Here is a 19,384-nt window from a genome sequence, read left to right on the forward strand (position 1 = left end):
ATATTTTTCGTCGTCATCTTTGTTAACGAAATTAACACTGATTTGGGAACAGTTTTTCTCTCTTTTTTCAGTCACTCCAGTGCATATGTGTTTGTAGAGGGTAAAATGTTTCTATTTTCAATGTGTTTTTGCAGCATTGAGCAATGTAGCCAATATCTCTTGATTTCTTGATCAAAATAGCCGATTAGTTCATCAGAACCCATTCACCACACAAATGCCGGTTTTGTTCAGTGCTGAGTTATGCTCACTTGCAAATCCTCTCATTAACACATTGTAACACAATATTGTTATATAAAAAATAAGTATAAAAAAATATGGTCACCATGTCAGTCAAATTATCTGATTGTGGTGACAATTTGATATAAAACTGAAAATTAGTTTGAAACAATCCAGTATTCTCAATGTATTTATTTATCATTGTGAATGCTACATTTTCTCACACGTTTTGTGAGAAAGTCAAGGTTACACCCAAATAATTCAGCCTTTATTTTTTGCACTCTTGTAGCCTGTTTCGTCTTAAGAAGTAGCCATATGTGTAGAAGGCAAAATCTGTTTTTAAATGCACATTTTGGACATCATGGAATATGCTTGATACAGCTGTACATACTCCTCTGAATGAATCAAAAGAATTTTCAAACATTCCCTTGCAGTGTTTTCAGAGTATAAAATTTGCCGTTTCAAACTTTTCTGATGAAAGAGGAGATGAAGAGAAAATTGCTTCCTCCTTTGTCCTCATTATCCTTTCATCTCCTTTGGGGCTTTTTTCACAGTGTACTTATTTCTGATCATTTGTTCAGATCTATTTTTTTTTTTCACTGTGCACATTTTGTGTTTATAAGCAACCCATTTCTCTCTTCAGCATAACCAGTTAAACAAGAACTAATATTCTTGATTATCAGTGTCTTTCAGTTCATCATATTCTTTTCATTTGTTGCATCAGTTCTCTGAATGTTCAAAATACAGTACTTGCTTGCTTAACTTTTTTGTTATGCAAAATGGTTGTTCAGTATGCATTTTTTGACAATTCCAACATCAGTTTGTTACTTTGTTGTCATTGCAGTGACCTTGCTTTATTATGTGTTTGCAGCAAGTGGCATCCAGTTATCATTTTTGAAATAAGTATGGTTATTGGTTATATTATGCTGTGACATCCATGATATAAGCAGCTTTGGCACAGTGTCTCCTACTGGTGAGATGGACACTGGACGTTATATATATATATATATATATATATATATATATATATATATATATATATATGTGTGTGTGTGTGTGTGTGTGTGTGTGTGTGTGTGTATGTACAGTATGTATGTTGAACAGTTGGACCGAAAATCACAAGTCTGCTCAAGGTGATATCAGAAGGAAGAAGAAGAAGAATTTAATTTACAAAGTCAGTATGTGTCATTGGCACCATGACCTGAGGTAAAGTTTGGAGACAGTGCCATCTTGTCATCAAAATGATAATGATTTATTAGTTTTGCCTGTTGGCATGAGACTGATCTTATTACTGTAGATTCCTTGGGTCATGCTGAGAACATTGTTACCTATTATACTATATTAGGTTGAGCTTGCTGAATTTCGTTGAAAACATAGTTTTCAAGCTACTCCTAGGCTCTTGGTCAAATGTTCACAAAATTTGTGTGGATCCAATGTTAGTAAACCAATATCCAATTATGGAAAATGCTTAAATATCAGGAAAAATGTCAGTAAAACTGGAAAAATGTATAAAAGAAATAATACACAGAAAACAAAAATAATGGTATCCTGCTCACTTTCAGTAATAATAAACAGAGTATTTCCAAGAGGGTCTTTGCACCACATCAAATAGCAAATGTCTATGACATCTGGTAATATCACATATCATATTCTGATTATCTGATTATGACATATTAGCAGTGTCCAATGTCATGTGTGCAAGAAACTGTTTCTATTCTAACTGTAAAAGTTTCTATTCTCTTCCAGGGCAGTATGGGAAGCATTGCCTGTATTGCATGGAAAGGAGACACCCTAGTTCTGGGAGATGTAGATGGAAACCTCAATTTTTGGGACCTAAAGGCTCGTCTTTCAAGGTAAAAATGTATATTACTCAAGACTCAGCAAGTAAAATGTGTCTCCATGCATGTATGTGTGCAAACTGATTTAATTCCAAAACTCTGAACTACTTTATATGACAGCAACCTAAGTGAAAGGAAACCCAATAAAGGACTGAGCTGGAAATATATGGCTCTGTGCATCCCATATTTGAGTTGCTTTTAGTTTGTTTTTAAAATGTCAGATTTGTTTACATTTTTCAGGGCTGTACCCACACACCGTGGGTGGGTGAAGAAGATTCGTTTTGCTCCTGGAAAAGGCAACCAAAAACTCTTGGTGATGTACACAGATGGAGCTGAGGTCTGGGATACCAAAGAGGTGTGTGTGTGTTACGTTTTATTGATGGGTTGGTTGTTGAATGATTAATCCGTTGATTGGTTCTTTAGCAGAAATGATTCAGATAATGCACATGCATACATTTCAGAGCAATAAGACAAGGCAGTGCCTTAAAGGGATGGTTCAAAAATAATATAATTTACTCACCCTCAAGCCATCCTAGGTGTATATGACTTTCTTCTTTCAGATTAATACAATCGAAGTTATGTTAAAAAATGTCCTTTTTCTTTCAATCTTTATAATGGCCTAGATTATAAAGTCCTACGTCATCCACTGGAAGGCCACAATCTAGTGAACGCACATGTGTCAGTAAATGGAAGCTAGATATTGCAGTTTATAAAGTTATCCTCCCCCCTGGAGTTTTATGGAATAATTTTTATGATGTATGGCTTAAAAACCCGATTCTTTTACTGGTATACAGCCATGGTTTCATAAAGAGCTTTTGACTCAAATAACACAGGCCAATATGTACTATGTTTAGAGTGGTGTGTAACATTGAGTATATACAAGATGCATATACTGTTATTTATTAACAAACGCTTTTATACAAAATGACTTAAACTCAATTTAATCTTGTAAGTAAAAGAGTTCCAGTTGTCCACTTTTTAAAAACCAAACTGGTTATCATCAAGTAGGTTTGTGAGAGAAAAGCTGGTTTAAAACAACTCATTCATTTTTACTTTTTTTTTATTATGTCAAATTCCGAGATTTGTTTGTAGCTACATCATACACAACAGTTAGGCTACGTTCACAAAGTCAGTCCAAATCTGATTATTTATATATCTTTTTGGACAAATGATTGACAATTCACACTGTGTTATAACAACGTGTAGCCACGACACTGGACCACTACGGCATATGAGGCAGTAACATAAGAGGCTGGCATGTACTGCTTTATTTCTTGCTGTCATTTCCACCAAAATTCACAGGGGTGTGTAGACCAGACTGACTAGCAGGGTAATTTGATCATAGTTTGTGTATAATTCTGAGTTTATCCTAATTCAATGATCCTGAAGAAAATATAAAGGAACAACATTCCAACAGTCTTTTGGAAACACCATTATTTGAACAAAGTACCCATAGTTCCTTACAAGGGTGCAAAATAATTCTGTTCCCGCTTTTTGTGGCCATTATCTGATTGTCTTGAAGTTTTGGCCTAATGGTTAGAGAGTTGGACTCATAATCCAAAGGTTGCGGGTTCGAGTTTTGGGACCGGCAGGAATTGTCGATGGGGAGAGTGTATGTACTTAGTTCTCTCCACCCTCAATACCACAACTGAGGTGCCCTTGAGCAAGGCACTGAACCCCCAACTGATCCCCAGGCACTGCAGCATAAATGGCTGCCCACTGCTCCGGGTGTGTGTTCACGGTGTGTGTGTATTCACTGCTGTGTGTGTGCACTTTGGATGGGTTTAAAGCAGCGCACAAAAATTCTGAGTATGGGTCACCAAAATGTTGTGTGTATGTGTCATCATTTTTTTTTTTGTGTGTGGTTGGTTTTTTTTTGTTTGTTGGTTTGTGTACAAATGTTTGTGGTTTTGTGTACTAATATTTGACAAATGCATGTGGTGATCCACATAAATGTGTTTCCACAGTGAAGTTCAGTGATAGTTATGCTTAATCAATGCTGTCATTGATTTACATACCACTGTGTGATGGAATACAAAAACTTAAAACAGAAAATGTTACCCTCTTCTAATTCCCTGAGTTGTTGGGCATTTTTTCAACATGGCAATGATATGTTAATTATTACAAACATATTTATATGACAATTGTTTTTGGCATTAATGATGATATGCATTCTCCCAAGGTGAAAATCCTTCAGCGGACATATATTTCACACTTAACACTGTGGGGGATTCTGTGTTGATAAAAACTCTCCATTAAAGACCAGGACTTTTAAGGTGGTCATCTTCGAGGATATAAACGACAGATGTGACAATATGTTGTGAACTTACACTCAGTGCCAAGAAGGGTCAGAGCAGTATACTTAAATTCATGGAGGACATACTAAGTACTAGAACATTATACATTTGTTGAATTAAATCTGGGTTGTACTCATTTCTATAATGCTTCATTAAACAAAATTGGCTGATTTACTTATTTTACAGGTATTAATTACATATATTTCTTTATTTTTATTAAAAGAAATTGAATTAGTGAATTGTATTGGTGATCATTAAGAAAATACATATTTTGTATTTATTCCAAGGGGATGTACTCATTTATGCTGCATACTCCATTCACAAATGTTTTTTTTTTTTTTTTTTTGTTGAGTGAAAAACAGCTCTCATTAAAGCTCATCCAACAGTCTTGCTCTCCGGTTGCTGACTTTAGTTTAGATGGAAGATCATCTTCTTTATGAAGGTTATATAATTTGCCCTTATAAAGATTATAAGGAAACATATGGCTGTAAATATCTCCTTTCAATGGAAAAGTTTGTTACTGTCACTAGTTAAGGATTAATCTTATGTATTTATCCTGACTTCACTGAATCCTTCAAAGATTATACTGTCACATACTTCTACAGGTGCAGATGGTGAGCAGCATCAGAGTGGGGCGGAATGTGAATTATAGGATTCTGGATATTGACTGGTGTACGTCAGATAAAGTAGTACTGGCATCAGATGATGGCTGCGTGAGAGTGCTGGAGATGGCCATGAAGTCTGCCAGTTATAGAATGGATGAGCAGGACCTGACAGGTGAGTCTTTAAAAGGTTTTTAGTTTAAAAGCTGTGTTGTGTAAACACCCCCTAATAATGCCAAATGTTGTGTTTCAGGGTTTGTGTACAACAGTTATAATTAGTTTAAATTAAGAATGGAATTTTTTTGTTTAAAATGCAGATAAAAATATACAACAAGTGATCAGAAACCATTATTTTAGCATTCAAGCAGTGTGCACATGAAAAGGTTTAATTAAATCTAATTCTAAATGTAAATGGTGATGGGTGATATATTGATGGAAGAGGTTGTCCACAGTTAATGTGATCTTGTGTAGTTAGTCTCTCAAAGAGAAAGACAAATATCTTTTCTTTTTTTTCTTTTTTTTTTTTTTTTTTTTTTTGTCCAGTCTGTCCTGAATACTTGGTTTTGGCCAATCATTTTCATTCTGACAGATGTATTCCTAGTTTAAATTAAGAACTGTAGAAGTTAATGGAATTCCCCATTTGGATATGTGATAAATGTGTTGAGGGCTGTATTCATCCACATATTTGTATGTGCATACACTGTATGCCTTGACTTTAGTTTAGCATTCAATCAGTGTGCACAGAAAAGTTTAATTAAATAGTATGCCTTGACTTTACATGTGATTATTATTTTTTCTTTCCAATGATATATCTGTAGTGAGTCCTTCCACCATGTCAGGCTTGGTGGTGTACAGTAGATGTTTATGGTGTATGTATTTTCCTGTCTCTGTTCTCTGTTTCCCTATCTTCTACTGCCACGTGCTGCTCTCACACTGAAGGCCTTTCTGCTACTGCAGCCATGGTCTGATACATTCACCATGGACATCACTCATGTGTATGTGACAGCTTCATTATTTTGTCACATCTGTATTTCAGATTCAAAAGTCAAAAGCACAGCACATTTTACTCAAGTCTGTTGTGATAGTTATGTCTTTGCTGGTATCAATGAAAAAATCTGACCTTTATTCCTATTTCACACCTACTCTGTTTGCTTGTAATAAAGTACAATGCAAAGTACAATAATTTTAAAAATGCAAAAGAAAAGGCATGAGAGCTGACTGTTTCTGTCAGTGGTAAGTTTTAATTTAAAATGTTTGTGATAGCCTACTTTTAACGTAAGAAAAGTAGGCTATTCTGTATGCTGTTTAAATTTGTTGCCACTTGCTTGAGCAATTTAATATATAAATCATTCATTGAATAATATGTTGTTTATATTTAAATTAAAATTAAATTAAATTAAATTTATGCATTTAGCAGACGCTTTTATCCAAAGCGACTTACAGTGCATTCAGGCTATCAATTTTTACCTATCATGTGTTCCCGGGGGATCGAACCCCAAACCTTGCGCTTGTTAATGCAATGCTCTACCACTTGAGCTACAGGAGCACTGAGAAGCTATTTTCGTTTAATTAATTTATGACTTTGTGATGGCATTCATGTGCATTTAGCTCATAAATATGATATGTTCGACATGAATTAAGCAGACTTAAACTTGAAAAATTGTGTGTATTGACATCTTTCCGCAGTTGAAATAAAAGATGTTCTGATTCATGTTTATTTCGTGTAAATATGAAAAGATGATCGGTTCACGTGCCACTTGAACTGCGCTGCTGCAACGATCTAAAGAGCCACAAATTGGTATTTATTATTTAAATTTCTTAAAAACTGACAAAATTTGAAAGCTGAGACCTTGCTTCATATACCGGAAGTAACCTGCTCTGTTCTGTCTCTCGGCATGTTGTCAGTTTCCTCTTAGTTCCACAATGTATTTTTTTACTGCATGAGAACATGTGTAGTGTGAGAACGGCATGACTTGTCAGACATAGCAACAGTAACTAAGGAGGATGGGTTTTTGCAAAGGGTCAGTTGTTTGTCCTTTTAGTGATATGAAGCAGGCATGACTGTGCAAAGACAAAATATTTTATTAATTATAACGTAATCTTCAATCAATCGATGAATGAGATTTTAGAAGTCTACAGTTTAGATATAAAATAATGACCTGGCCAAAAATGAAAATTCACTCATTTTCTCACTCTAATGTCTTGTCAGCTTATGTCTTATGTGGCCTGTCATGTTTGAAGAGGGCAAAATATCATTAAATTTGCCCCATCTCTTGAGCCCTGATCACTGCAGTGATTAACATGTTTCTTACATTGTTTTGCAACAGTTCATTTAACATTAACTGATGCGGTGTGTAGATTTTTACTTCTCAAACGTACCCATGTCTGAATTCCAGGATGACAATACCAAGATCCACCCGGCTCAATTTGTGAAATAGTGGTTCAGTGTGCATGAGAAATCATTTTCTTGTATGAATTGGCCACAACAGAATCCTGAGCTTAACCTTATTGAAAGTCTTTAGTCTTTAGGACCATTTTAGGATTGAGATTGAGTTGGGTAGGACATTCCACCAGGAGGGAACAGTAAATGTAAAAGTCTGTGAAAGTGATTTTGTGCCTTTTTGGGATGGCGCTATAATGCATCATTTACTTGCAGAACACAAGCATCAGTTTATCTTAGTTTTGTCAAGTTAGTGAATTCTATTTTATCTATTCCTATCACACTTACAGTAGGTAGTCAACCAAAATGCCTAGTACCGCCATGTGTGCCTACCGTGTGGGCCAACCCTTAACATTGTACAATTGAACTGACAAAAGATATACTGGTGACTTCTATTTTGTGGTTCCATCCTTAGAGACTACAAAGAAAAAGATGAAATCAAGGGACTGATCCAGGAACAGCTCAACTCTCTTTCTAAGTATGTATACTCCCAGACTAGAGCAGAGAACTGTTTTTACAATTATTCTGTAATTCAAGTATGTTTATTCATGGAAAATTATTTCACTTCCCAAAGAAGTAGCTACCTGTAAATAAAAGCTAAGACAAAATTATCCTCAAATGGCTCACATTATGCTTTTTTAAAGAGCATGTTGCCCTGTCTCACAATATTTTTAATCATTTTTGTTAATGAGGTTTAGTAAGGAATTTTTTTTGTTTTGTTTTTTTACACTGAGCATTCAGTATTTTCTTCCCACTTAGTGACATCAAAAGCGTTCTCCAGGATCCAAATCTGAACTTGCTACAACGCTGCCTCCTTGTGTCTCGGTAAGTGTCAGTACAGCAGGGTTGTGCACAGTTTTAATTGAGAATGCATTTTGATTAATTTTCAGTGTTAGAACCTTCTTGTATTTGTTTGTAATTATTCCTATTTAGGGGTCACAGTACCTTTGATCCTGGAACCCTATTGTATTTAAGATTTTATGTTTCTTTTTCTTTACATTTTTCTGATCCCTAAAAGTGTCAGTACCACAAAAACCATAAATCATAGAGACACATAATTTTGTTATGAAAAACACATAACTTATGTTATAAAAGGGTCATTTTCATTTGGTTCGTATTTCTGGAACTGTAATGGAAAGTCACACACTGACTTAAATGTTCGAAGCTTTCACAATCCAGACAGGTTGTACTTTAGCTCTTTTCTGAGGTGGATGTTTTCAGTCTCACACTTAATCTGTGAGACAGCTCTGGCACCGTGTAGACTGCTGGAGCTGGACCCGGTGCTCGGCCAAGTGTGGCAATCGTTCAGAACTTGCTTGCATTTACACTGGCAGGGAGCAGAACCATCTACGTCACCAACATATGACCAGAATCACTTGTTATCTCTTGCAGAAGGAGAGTGTTGGTCTCTTCTACCGACCACTGCTGAACAAACACATTTAATTGTTGTTGTTTATTTTAATTTACCTAAACGGTGGCGGCTTTTAAAAATGGTGCCTTTTAAACTGTGGTCTGTAGTGGAAACTCCACTTACTCATGTCATAGGTTCAATTGTTCGAGACCAGCAAGGTTTCAGGGCAAGTTTGGAGCCAGGATGTGGGGACTAGACCAAGATTTTTTTGAGGGGAAAAGCACAGCTCAGTTCCCAATTGGGCTCTGACTCCAACACCAGCCCGGTTGAAAATGCGGTATTAGAAAGCTGTAATGTATACACAGAGTCAGACTGATAATATAAACAGAAGTCTGCACACAACTCTGGTGGTAGTTTGCGAAGTAGTCGGGTGTCATGAGCAGCAAATTATAACTCCACTTCTCTCTCTATTCCAAGGGTTTCTAGCATGCCAACAAGAGATCAAACATGAAGGCAATAAACTCACAATCGTGATAGTATATGGTTTATCTGTGTTCTTAAAGCCATCTTGGGTATTTTTATAAGAATAAAGACTATTGAAAAAGCAAGGCTAATCAACATATCATTTAACACAGTATAGAATACTGTGAATAAAATATCTGAAGGCCGTCTGTCTGTCACCCTTCAGTCCAGATCTGAATAAAATTAAAACTGCTTCAAGAAGTTTTCTGTCTCAGGCAAAGAAGCAAAATCTAATGCTATTTGATAGATTAATTTTCTTGTTTGAACAATTGAACACCTAAGAACACTTAATTTTAAAGAACTCTATTATTTACCCTAGACTCTGCAAAACAGAGCTAAACTTCAACATGTAATATATAGATCCAGATTTTCAATACTTATTTTTTTTATTTATTGTTTTTATTTTACTAATTTTTATAAAGATATCTGATAGCAGTTTTGTGGACCTTAATGAGGTTCATTGTTTTTTGTGTTTAGACTTTGTTTGTTCGTCTGTCCTCCCTCCCTCCCTTCCTTCCTTCATTCCTTCCTTCCTTACTTCCTTTAATATTTTCATGAGTCACATAGACTAGAGTGGACAGATGCAAGATCATGCAAGATCAAACATTCCTTGCAAGATCAAGCATTGCATTTTACATGGCAAGATATAGATAGCCTGTCTAGAATGCTGTGAATACAGGCAAGGAGTGATACAAACAGTGCAGCATCCCAGTGCTTTTATACTAAACAGCTTCACTTAAATATCATACTGCTTGTTATCTTAAATTAATGGAATGTAACAATGTTTTTGGCTACCAGTAAGAGTGGTGTGTATTATTTAAAGTATTTAATTTTTTTCCACAGTCAACATGCTTCCATTTTTTTTAATCAGTGTCAAATATGTGGGGGGGGGGAATGTATGTATAATAGCTTCTTACTCTTTTGACAGCAGGAAAAGCCTCAATTATTATTTTTTATTAGGCTGTTTGGTGATGAATCAGACCTTCAGTTTTGGACGGTGGCTGCTCATTACATCCAGTCTTTTGCCCAGAGCTGCCAGCCCAACAGATCTGTCCCAGAAGGCCAAACACCAGCTGAGGGCCCTCAGAGCAGCCACCTGGACATTTGCCATGACATCCTATGTGAAAACTCTTTCTTCCAGGTATGAGCTGCTGACAGTTCATGTCATGAAACCCTAAAACACATTTTTTAGATGTTAACATATATGAACAGGTTGCACATCAGTGGAAACAAGTTTAGCACTAATTTTTTTATTTTTTTTTTAAGCAATTTTGTTTTTCCGGTTGAGCCAATGTCACAGAAAGTAATGTATATGCGTTAATCTGGAGTGTTGATTGGCTGCCGTGGCTGGAGAGTACGTCTACGGCATCAGTTTTCCAAGTTTTTTTCAGTATTATTCTTGAGACTGAACTTTTAAGATCCAACCACTACGCTGTATTATGCATGAGGTCGTCTTACAGAGCAGGGCTCGAGGTCCCAGGGCTATTGTGTTTTCCAGTTGGGATACCAAAATTCATCACCACCCATCACCAAACTTTCAAGCATTTTAAACTATTCACGCTCATTCAGAGCTGCACGCACAGAGAGATGTTACAGACAATGCACATACACAGAATCGATTCCTCTTTCATGTATCCTTGCTTCTGAATGAACACATACACAAAACTACACTGTATTTCAAAATAACTGTCTCTACAAGTATTCTCTAAACACAGTCTGTTATGTCTTAAGTGAACATAAACAGTGGAGAAAGAAATCTCCTGCATAATTATATTGGGTCTTAAAGGGGCAGCCTATAAATACCTGCTGTTCCATAAGTGCCACCTGCTGTCAGAGAGTGACATTTGCGTCTCATTCACAAAGCTAAAATCATACCATTCTGTTTTTGCATTAAATTTTGAAATTATACAATCTAAATAACATGTATTTAGCATCCAAATGCAGTGGTTGCCTCTGATTTTAAATAGAGCACAGGCAAAGCATTTGTTTATATGAAGAGTTTTCTGTTATTTTAATTATTATTTTTTTTTTTTTTTTTTTTTTTGGGATTTCTTTTAAAATTTCAGGTTAGTTTATTATTAGACATTTCAGTTTTACAAAGAAATATGCAGCAATTTTGTCTAAGAAATAATAAAAGGACACCTTTTAATTAATTTATAATTTGTCTCAAATCTCATTTTGTAAAAAAAAAAAAAAAAAAGTACTGCAGGTATGGGAAGTAGTGAACAGTCCGGACCAGTCGTGCTGCTCTCCAGCGGAAGGTCCTAACAGTATCTGTTGTTTGTAGCCCTTTTGTCTTTAGGTATAAAATTCTATCCCACAGACAGAACTTTGGGAGAAGCTAACATTCTTACAAGGGTAAAGATTGTTTGAAGGATGGCATGCTAGCATCGCTACTGAAGATCTGATACATTCGCGAGCCACCCAAACGACTGCTCAGCAAAATACAGTAAAGGTGGTGATACATGGGGCAACTATTTGAAACAGAGCATAGGAATTGGTGGCACACAGGTAGTAAGATGTAGGTTAAATGTAGGAAAAGAAATGATCAGAGATGTTTATAAAGGTTTTACCAAAATGTTGTCTGATACAATTGCATGTGTAAATTAAGTTGAAGCAATCTCTCTCGACACACATTCTTTCAAAATGACAGAATTTAAAAGCTGAGAGTCCTGAGACCTTGTTTCATACCAGAAGTAGCCTGCTCTGTCTTGTCTGTCAGTGTGTTGTCAGTTTCTTTGCTCTGCGATGTATTTTTCACTGCGTGAGAACATGATGTGTAGTGTGAAAGCGGCATTTTTTGTTGGGGATAGCAACAGTAACTAAGGAGGGCAGGACTTTGTGAACGGTAAATTTTTACTGCCCTTTATTCTTTTATTTTGACGGACACGGCAGTAGAGCTTTTATTTTGAAGGAAAACTCCAGCTTCAGTGAAAACATGCTTACAGAAACGCTTCTCACTACAAATCTAGTGAAATGCTGTAATCATCTGCCATGAAAATAAAGCATAACTGGTGGCTGTTGCATTTCCAAATGTGCGCTAAGCTCACAGCACATGCAATAAATGAGTTCACTGCATTCATACACTGTGAACAGAGCCGTTCTGAGGCACTGAAAACACCAGATCATGAGCTGATCGCCTCAATCGCTTTGAATCACGCAGCGAAAACAGACTTAATGAAGAGATTAAGCCATATAATGCTTTCGGTTTTCATTTGACAGATACTATGCCAAAGATAATGTCCACAACTATTTTAAAAAACACAACTTTAAAGACCTTATATGTTAGAATAAGAAGTTTAAATATATTTTAAAAACTACACTTTTTGGTCGTAAGCCCTATCATTTCATATTGTCATGTGACCATGATAATATCGAAACAGTTTTGCTATTGCAATATCACAATATTGATAATATCATTACATACCTATTAGATCAGCATATTAAAGTGAAAAGCATGACAACTCCCTAATATTGTCTGATGTCAATGCAAGCTTTTGAGATATATGTAAGGTTTTGGATAGTAATGACTTACGTGTTACTACATCCATCTGAAGAAATTACTAATTATTTGGACCAGTATTCTTAAGTGAAGATCACAATAACCCACTAATGATTTAAGTGTTACCAAATTTAGCAAAATTAATTACTAAAAAGAACCTTACAAAAACCTCAAAAGTTCACAATAATTTCAGTAATTACTATTGAGTTATGATTTTCACTTTAGAATGCTGATCCAAAAATGAGTAATTCCTTTAGAAGGACACCTGAATAACTACTATCCAACATTTTACAAACCCCTCAAAAGTTTACAATAATTTCAGTCATTACTACAGAATTATCATGTTATTAGGGCTCAAGCCTGGAGGGCGAGAGCCCTATTGTTTTCCTTAGGATTATTTTTTATTATTATTATTATTATTATTATTATTTTTTTTTTTTTTTTTTCCAACGTCTCGGGGGCTTTTGGGGCCCTTAACATACTCGAAAAGCTCTTGAAAATTGGCACACACATTGGAACCTGCGGCCATTAGGGCCGGGCAGAGACTGATACATGGGCGTGGCACAGGGGCTCTACAGCGCCCCCTGGAATATGGAGGGCCATATATCATACATACTTGCACGTAGACGTATGAAACTCGGTACACATATAGATCTCATCAAGCCAAACAACTTTCGTACTGCATGTCATAGGTTCCGCTCAACAGGAAGTTGGCTATTTAGGGTTTAGTATTCTTATTTTTCGTCAAAGTTTTGGGGGCTTTTGGGGCCCTTAACATGCTCAAAAACTCTTGAAAATTTGCACACGCCTTAGAATCTGTGGCCATTAGGAGGCTGCAGAGGCTGAGACCCGGGCGTGGCACAGGGGCTCTACAGCGCCCCCTGGAACACAGTCAGAAATGTTGATGTATAGTTCAAACATACTTGCACGTATTCATATGAAACTCAGTACATATATAGATCTCATTGTGCCGAACAAATTTCGTATTGCATGTCATAGGCTCCACCCAACAGGAAGTCAGCTATTTAGAGCTATGTAAAAAGCGCATGCTCTGGAATTTGATATACTTGTCATAGGATTTTTTACCCAATTGCCACCAAACTTGGTCAACATGATCTCAAGACATTGGGGATGCAAAATTGCCAGGGGATTTTTGATATCTCGAATGGTTTGCTCGTGGCGAGGCGTTGAAATTATGGCGAGAAATGAGAAACAGGAAGTGTCTAATAACATCCACATACATTTCCTGATTTTAATTAAACTTCATTAATTTGTTCGTTGTATGATGCCGATCGCATATATGTCACTATTAGGAGTCAAAATTATAGCGCCACCAACTGGCAGCAGGAAGTGTGTCATTTTCAAAATGCTTTGAATTCAGCATCTTATTTTTACTCAATTTGCTTCAAACTTCATCAGAATAATGACAAAACACGGCCCATGTAAAACTGTTGAGGGGATATTGATATCTAATATAGTGTTGCCATGGCAACATATCAAACTGGAATATTTTTCTGTATAATATATTCTGATTTTGAGACAGATAACATGCTTAAAATTTCATGAAACTCAGAACACATATCAGTATTAATGATAGCTAGACACTGGCAAAAGGTCATAAAAGGGCGTGGAGGAGGCACTCTATAGCGCCACCTTTTGTCAAAAGTGGGGGGCTTAGTTTTAGCTACAGACACCAAACTCGGTACATATATTGTTCTTATTAAGACGGACAACTTTCTAATTTACAGTCATTAGCTACGACCAACAGGAAGTCGGCTATTTTGATTTGAATATGGATTTTTGGCTCTGTGTGAGGAGTGTATGTGTGCTGAGACTTTCATTGTCTGAGAGAAATTGCGCCTCTACAGGAGCAATTCCCGGGACTGAGAGGGAGGAGTCTCGCTTAGTTTCACTTTTAAATTGGTTAAAAATACAAATAAATAAATACATTTAATTAACACTGACAAGCTAAACCAACATATCTTATTATTAGCGGTTCAGGGCTTATTAATAATTGATGTATGGCCAGAGAACAGTGAGATAGACGAGAGATATATCACCGCTCCGAACAGCGCGTGCTGTCTCAACGAGCTCACAACAAACGAGTTTATTCTTGTTTAAGACCTTTTAAAAATAAAATATTACGGCGATTGCACACAATCAGCCAATTAGAACACACCAAGAGCTAAATTCAGATGGTTGTTTGCGAGTGTTAAAATGAAATATTTGCTGCAGCCTGTCTGACAGCGCGAGACTTCTGAGAACTTGAAGGGAAAAAAGTCTACATACAGAAACTACAGCCTTTTACATTAAAAACACAGCGGCGAATAACACAAAACAATTAGAAGAACATATTATAGAGATGAAAATGAGTGTTTATGAGTGCTTGTGAGATTTTCTTTGTCTAAGGGCTAAACATCACATCGATTGCTCTGCGCTCCAGAACACGGTGTTGGTTTTTCGGCGAGAACGGACAAATAAATACACGTTTCATTCACACTGACAAGCTGAACCAACATATGTTATTATTACCGGCTCAGATCTCATTAATAACTGATGTTTGGCCAGAACAGTGAGAAAGACCAGAGAGAAATCACCGCTGCATCAGCGCGTACAGTCTCACCACGAGCTCACAATAAAAGCATTTTTATAGTTTTAAGAGCTTTTTAAAACAAAATATTACCGCGAATGCACACAATGCACCCATCAGAACACAACAAGAGCTGAATTCAGGTGTTTTTGAGCTGTTTAATTGTGAAAAGAAATACTATTTGACAGCGCGAGACAGTCTAAGGGCAGAATAACATCGATCTCTCGAGCTTCAGAGGACGCTGATTCTGGCTTTTCGTCGCAAGAACGAACAAATCGCGTACAAGATTATTTCAAAATACATAATAGCTTGGCGAATATAAACGAAAACAGCCACGTGAAAGTTGAGAAATAAATCTGAAGTGGATCATGATACTGGATTTGAATATTAAAGTGACTGCATTTACCAGCTGCTTTCTGTCTTCAATTTTAATCTATAAAAAACAGAAAATCATTCGTCTTGGCTGCTTTTTTTTTTTTTTTTTTTGTATGTGTGTATGTATTCATGTATTTATTATTATTATTATTATTATTATTATTATTTTGCTCTAACAAGAATTAATCTATATTTAACTAAATCGATGACATGTTATTTTACATTTGATTTGTCCATTTCTGCATCCAAACACCTATAAACTTAAAACATGCACTATAAACTATTGTTAGCTATTTCTTTATCGTCCAATTTAACTGGTGTACACTCTTATTTTCATAATAAATTTGTTTTTTAGATTATAGACAGTTACAGTGGTCTGTAATAAATATTAACAGGTTTTGTTCAAGCTGCTTAAAATGTTTGAAGTAGGCTAATTTTTTTAAATGTAAATCCTAAAAAAATAAATAAATAAATCAAACAATAACAAAAAAAAAAATTTAGCAACTCACATAGTTATTATTCAACACTGCTTAAAAATTGTAAGTTGAAAATTAAACTCATGATTAAGCATGAAATAAGATACAGTATCATTAAATTAGATTTTAATGTGGGTATATTATCAGTAAACTAATCATTAAATATTTATAATCAATCAAAAAATATTGGCCCCTTTCATAATGTTGTTCAAAAAGAAGGCCACAATGCTAATATTGTCCACTCGATGGCGCCACAGGATAGCAAATACTTCAAGATCTGTTCAAAGACTTGAAAATATTTCATTTATGTGCATAAATAAAAAATGCATAAACATTCATTCTTTTTTCATAAACTTTAATAAAGCCCAATATAGTATTTATGCAAACGCTATCATCTCCTAAATACCATTACTTTGTTATTTTAATTGTATTGACAACATGTTTCTCAAGTTATCACATTACTGAAAAAATGTAGAAGGAACACTATATTAGTTATCTATTTTCATGTTGTGCATATAATAGTACTCACATAAGGACTCATAATTTACTTGAAAAGAGACACGTTCATTGTGTAACTGCATCATCTACACAAACCATTGTGTTTTTTCATGTTGTGATTGTATTGGTTTAAACCACATTGTTTCAGTTACCTTCTGTGTCTTAGGCCACAACGTTTCAGTGACAGGAATGTGAAATAGCAAACAGGGGAAAAAATAAAAGGCATGACTTTATTTGCATCCAGCTACTCTATTACAGATGTTCCATAGCCAAGACTTTTTATTAGAATAGAAAATAGCAAGGGTTCGAATAAATAGTTTATTAATCATTTAATTTCACTTTCTTAATGAATATTGTTCTGTGTATGTGATTTCAAAGTCTTGATGCTTCGGATTAACCTGTTAATTGCTGTATCCCTTAAAACCTGAGTGCCAGAGGGTTACGGTAAATGCATGTGCCCACTGGGCACAGTTTACCTGATGCCACCGGGGTGGTGTTTGCGCTGATGGCTTGAGCCCGCCATCGCTGCTTGCAGCTATATTTCACTTTGGAATACTGATCCAAATAATTAGTAATTCCTTCTGAAGAATTTGGTAATACTTGAGTCATTACTAGTGTGTTACCATGACCTACACTTAAGAATTATTTATACATTATGCATTATTCATATTAATTATGAACCTGTATACAGTAGTTCTTGGGGAGGTATGAAAAGATAGTAGTACTCAAATATTGCGTATTTACTGTATCACCTGGACTAATACACCAGTAGACTATTATCAACTGTAAATGTTCTGTAAAAACAATGAATAGCAGCTTTAAGCCTGTAACATGAAATATCAGACATACAGTAGTAGTTCTTTACAGTTTTTTTTTTTATCCGATTGCACTGCTTTTCCATTAATTTTTCATGTAAACATGTACGCATTTGACTGTTGTGCTTGGCTTTTTGCAGGGTCTCATGTATGAAATGGCATTCTAAATACACAGCGCTCAAGTTAAAAGAAGTTCAACTCACATCATCTTGCATTTTTTTCCTATTCCACTGCCCACGTTGCATCTTTGTCAGCACGAGCATTCTGTGTGAATGTGACCTAGCGATATGAGTTCGTCACATGTCAGTGGTTTCCTCTTAACTGTTATCATTGGCATGTTGTCAAAGTGTCTTATTCTAACATCTGGTTATATTTCAGTTCAAAATCATGATTCCGCGATTCCGCGAAAAACAAAATTGTGGCAAAACATTAAGTTTGAATTAATAGATATAATTGGAAAATTGCCCATGCCTAGATTGAACTCTTTTTGTATCTAATAGAAAATTTGATTTTTAAGATTTTTTTTTTTTAAGTTGTTCACAAAGTTGTTGTTCATGTATAGGTGATGTTAAATATATAATGCTCTTCTCCATCCAAGTTTTATTTGCGAGTGGGAGTTTATTGATAGTAAAATCTAGATTATTCCATATTTGTGAGTAAATATGTGATGAAAAAGAATGACCAGATATTGTGTTCGTTTTCCACCAGACTGTTGGTGTCGTCTGGATTTCTTTGTTAAGATTTAGATATGTTTTTAATGGTATTGTTGAAGCTAGATAGGTCAGATATTGGAATTTCCTTGCATGCGTCTGATTGTTCAAGTTGTATCCATGGGTTTTGAAAGTGATTATTATTGATAAATTTGGTTAAATGATGTAACTGAGCTGCTAGATGATAATATTTTTTGTAATGTTCTTTTCAATTCTTGCAGATACATCCAGTATTTTAAGTAATTTTCTGTTGTTTTTAATGCTGAGGTGAAATTAAGAGTAAACAGGTCTGAAACATATGGAGAGAATTGAATTGAAAGTAGATGTTGCCTATTTTGAATTGGTTGTTTTTCGTTTTGGTTGATTCAAATTTTTTATTTAATGGATGGATTATTGATTTATTCCAGTTCATGGAGTAATCAGATATAGTTGAATGGGCGTTAATGAATGTGATGAGTTCTGTAAGCGATTTCTCTGGATTCTGTACATAAAGTAGGATGTTGTCTGCATGTAATGATATTTTATGGTTAATATTGTCTGAACTGTTATCTATAATATTGTAATTTTTTCTAATGGCTGCTGCTAGGGGTTTTATCAATTGTGCAAATATTAGTGGAGTTAGTGGACATCCCTGCATTGTTATAGCTGTAGTCACAATTCACATTTAAACAAATGGTTTTCTGTGACATGTTCCATAAATACTGTTCATCAAAACTTTTTTTTTTTTTTTTGCACCCAGAACTTTCATCTACGGAACACAAAATGACTTGTAAATCACTTTTCTCTCTCTCATTTAGAGGTTTCAGTTGGAGCGTGTTCGTCTACAAGAAGTGAAACGATCCAGCTATGAACACACCAAAAAGTGTGCTGACCAGCTGCTGCTGCTGGGACAGGTAAGTTACAACATGCATATGATGAGTTTACATATGTCATTATAATACGGTGAAAAATGCAGTTAAAATACTAACATTTGGCTTAAAAGTGGCTTAAAGGAGACATATTATGCCCCTTTTTACAATATGTAATATAAGTCTCTGATGTCCCCAGAATGTCTATAAAGTTTCAGCACAAAATGCCCCACAGATCATTTATTATATCATTTTGAAAATGCCCATTTTGAGCAGTGCAGAAGCAGAAACAGGCTGTTTTTCT

At 35.4% G+C, this 19,384-nt stretch overlaps 1 protein-coding gene across 1 annotated transcript in view; it reads left to right on the plus strand.

Annotated features, from left to right (window-relative positions):
- wdr11 (WD repeat domain 11) overlaps window positions 1–19,384 on the plus strand; it is a 184,757-nt gene that overhangs the window by 117,983 nt on the left and 47,390 nt on the right. Inside the window, exons 17-25 of the mRNA XM_042736306.1 lie at window positions 1,963–2,069; window positions 2,295–2,409; window positions 4,957–5,132; window positions 5,207–5,212; window positions 5,850–5,948; window positions 7,809–7,871; window positions 8,153–8,218; window positions 10,227–10,407; window positions 19,030–19,125. Of these exons, the coding sequence (XP_042592240.1) occupies window positions 1,963–2,069; window positions 2,295–2,409; window positions 4,957–5,132; window positions 5,207–5,212; window positions 5,850–5,948; window positions 7,809–7,871; window positions 8,153–8,218; window positions 10,227–10,407; window positions 19,030–19,125 (909 nt within the window). The remainder of the gene's footprint in view (window positions 1–1,962; window positions 2,070–2,294; window positions 2,410–4,956; window positions 5,133–5,206; window positions 5,213–5,849; window positions 5,949–7,808; window positions 7,872–8,152; window positions 8,219–10,226; window positions 10,408–19,029; window positions 19,126–19,384) is intronic.

This window comes from Cyprinus carpio, chromosome B13 (assembly GCF_018340385.1).
Source record: "Cyprinus carpio isolate SPL01 chromosome B13, ASM1834038v1, whole genome shotgun sequence".
Classification (NCBI taxonomy): Eukaryota; Metazoa; Chordata; class Actinopteri; order Cypriniformes; family Cyprinidae; genus Cyprinus; species Cyprinus carpio.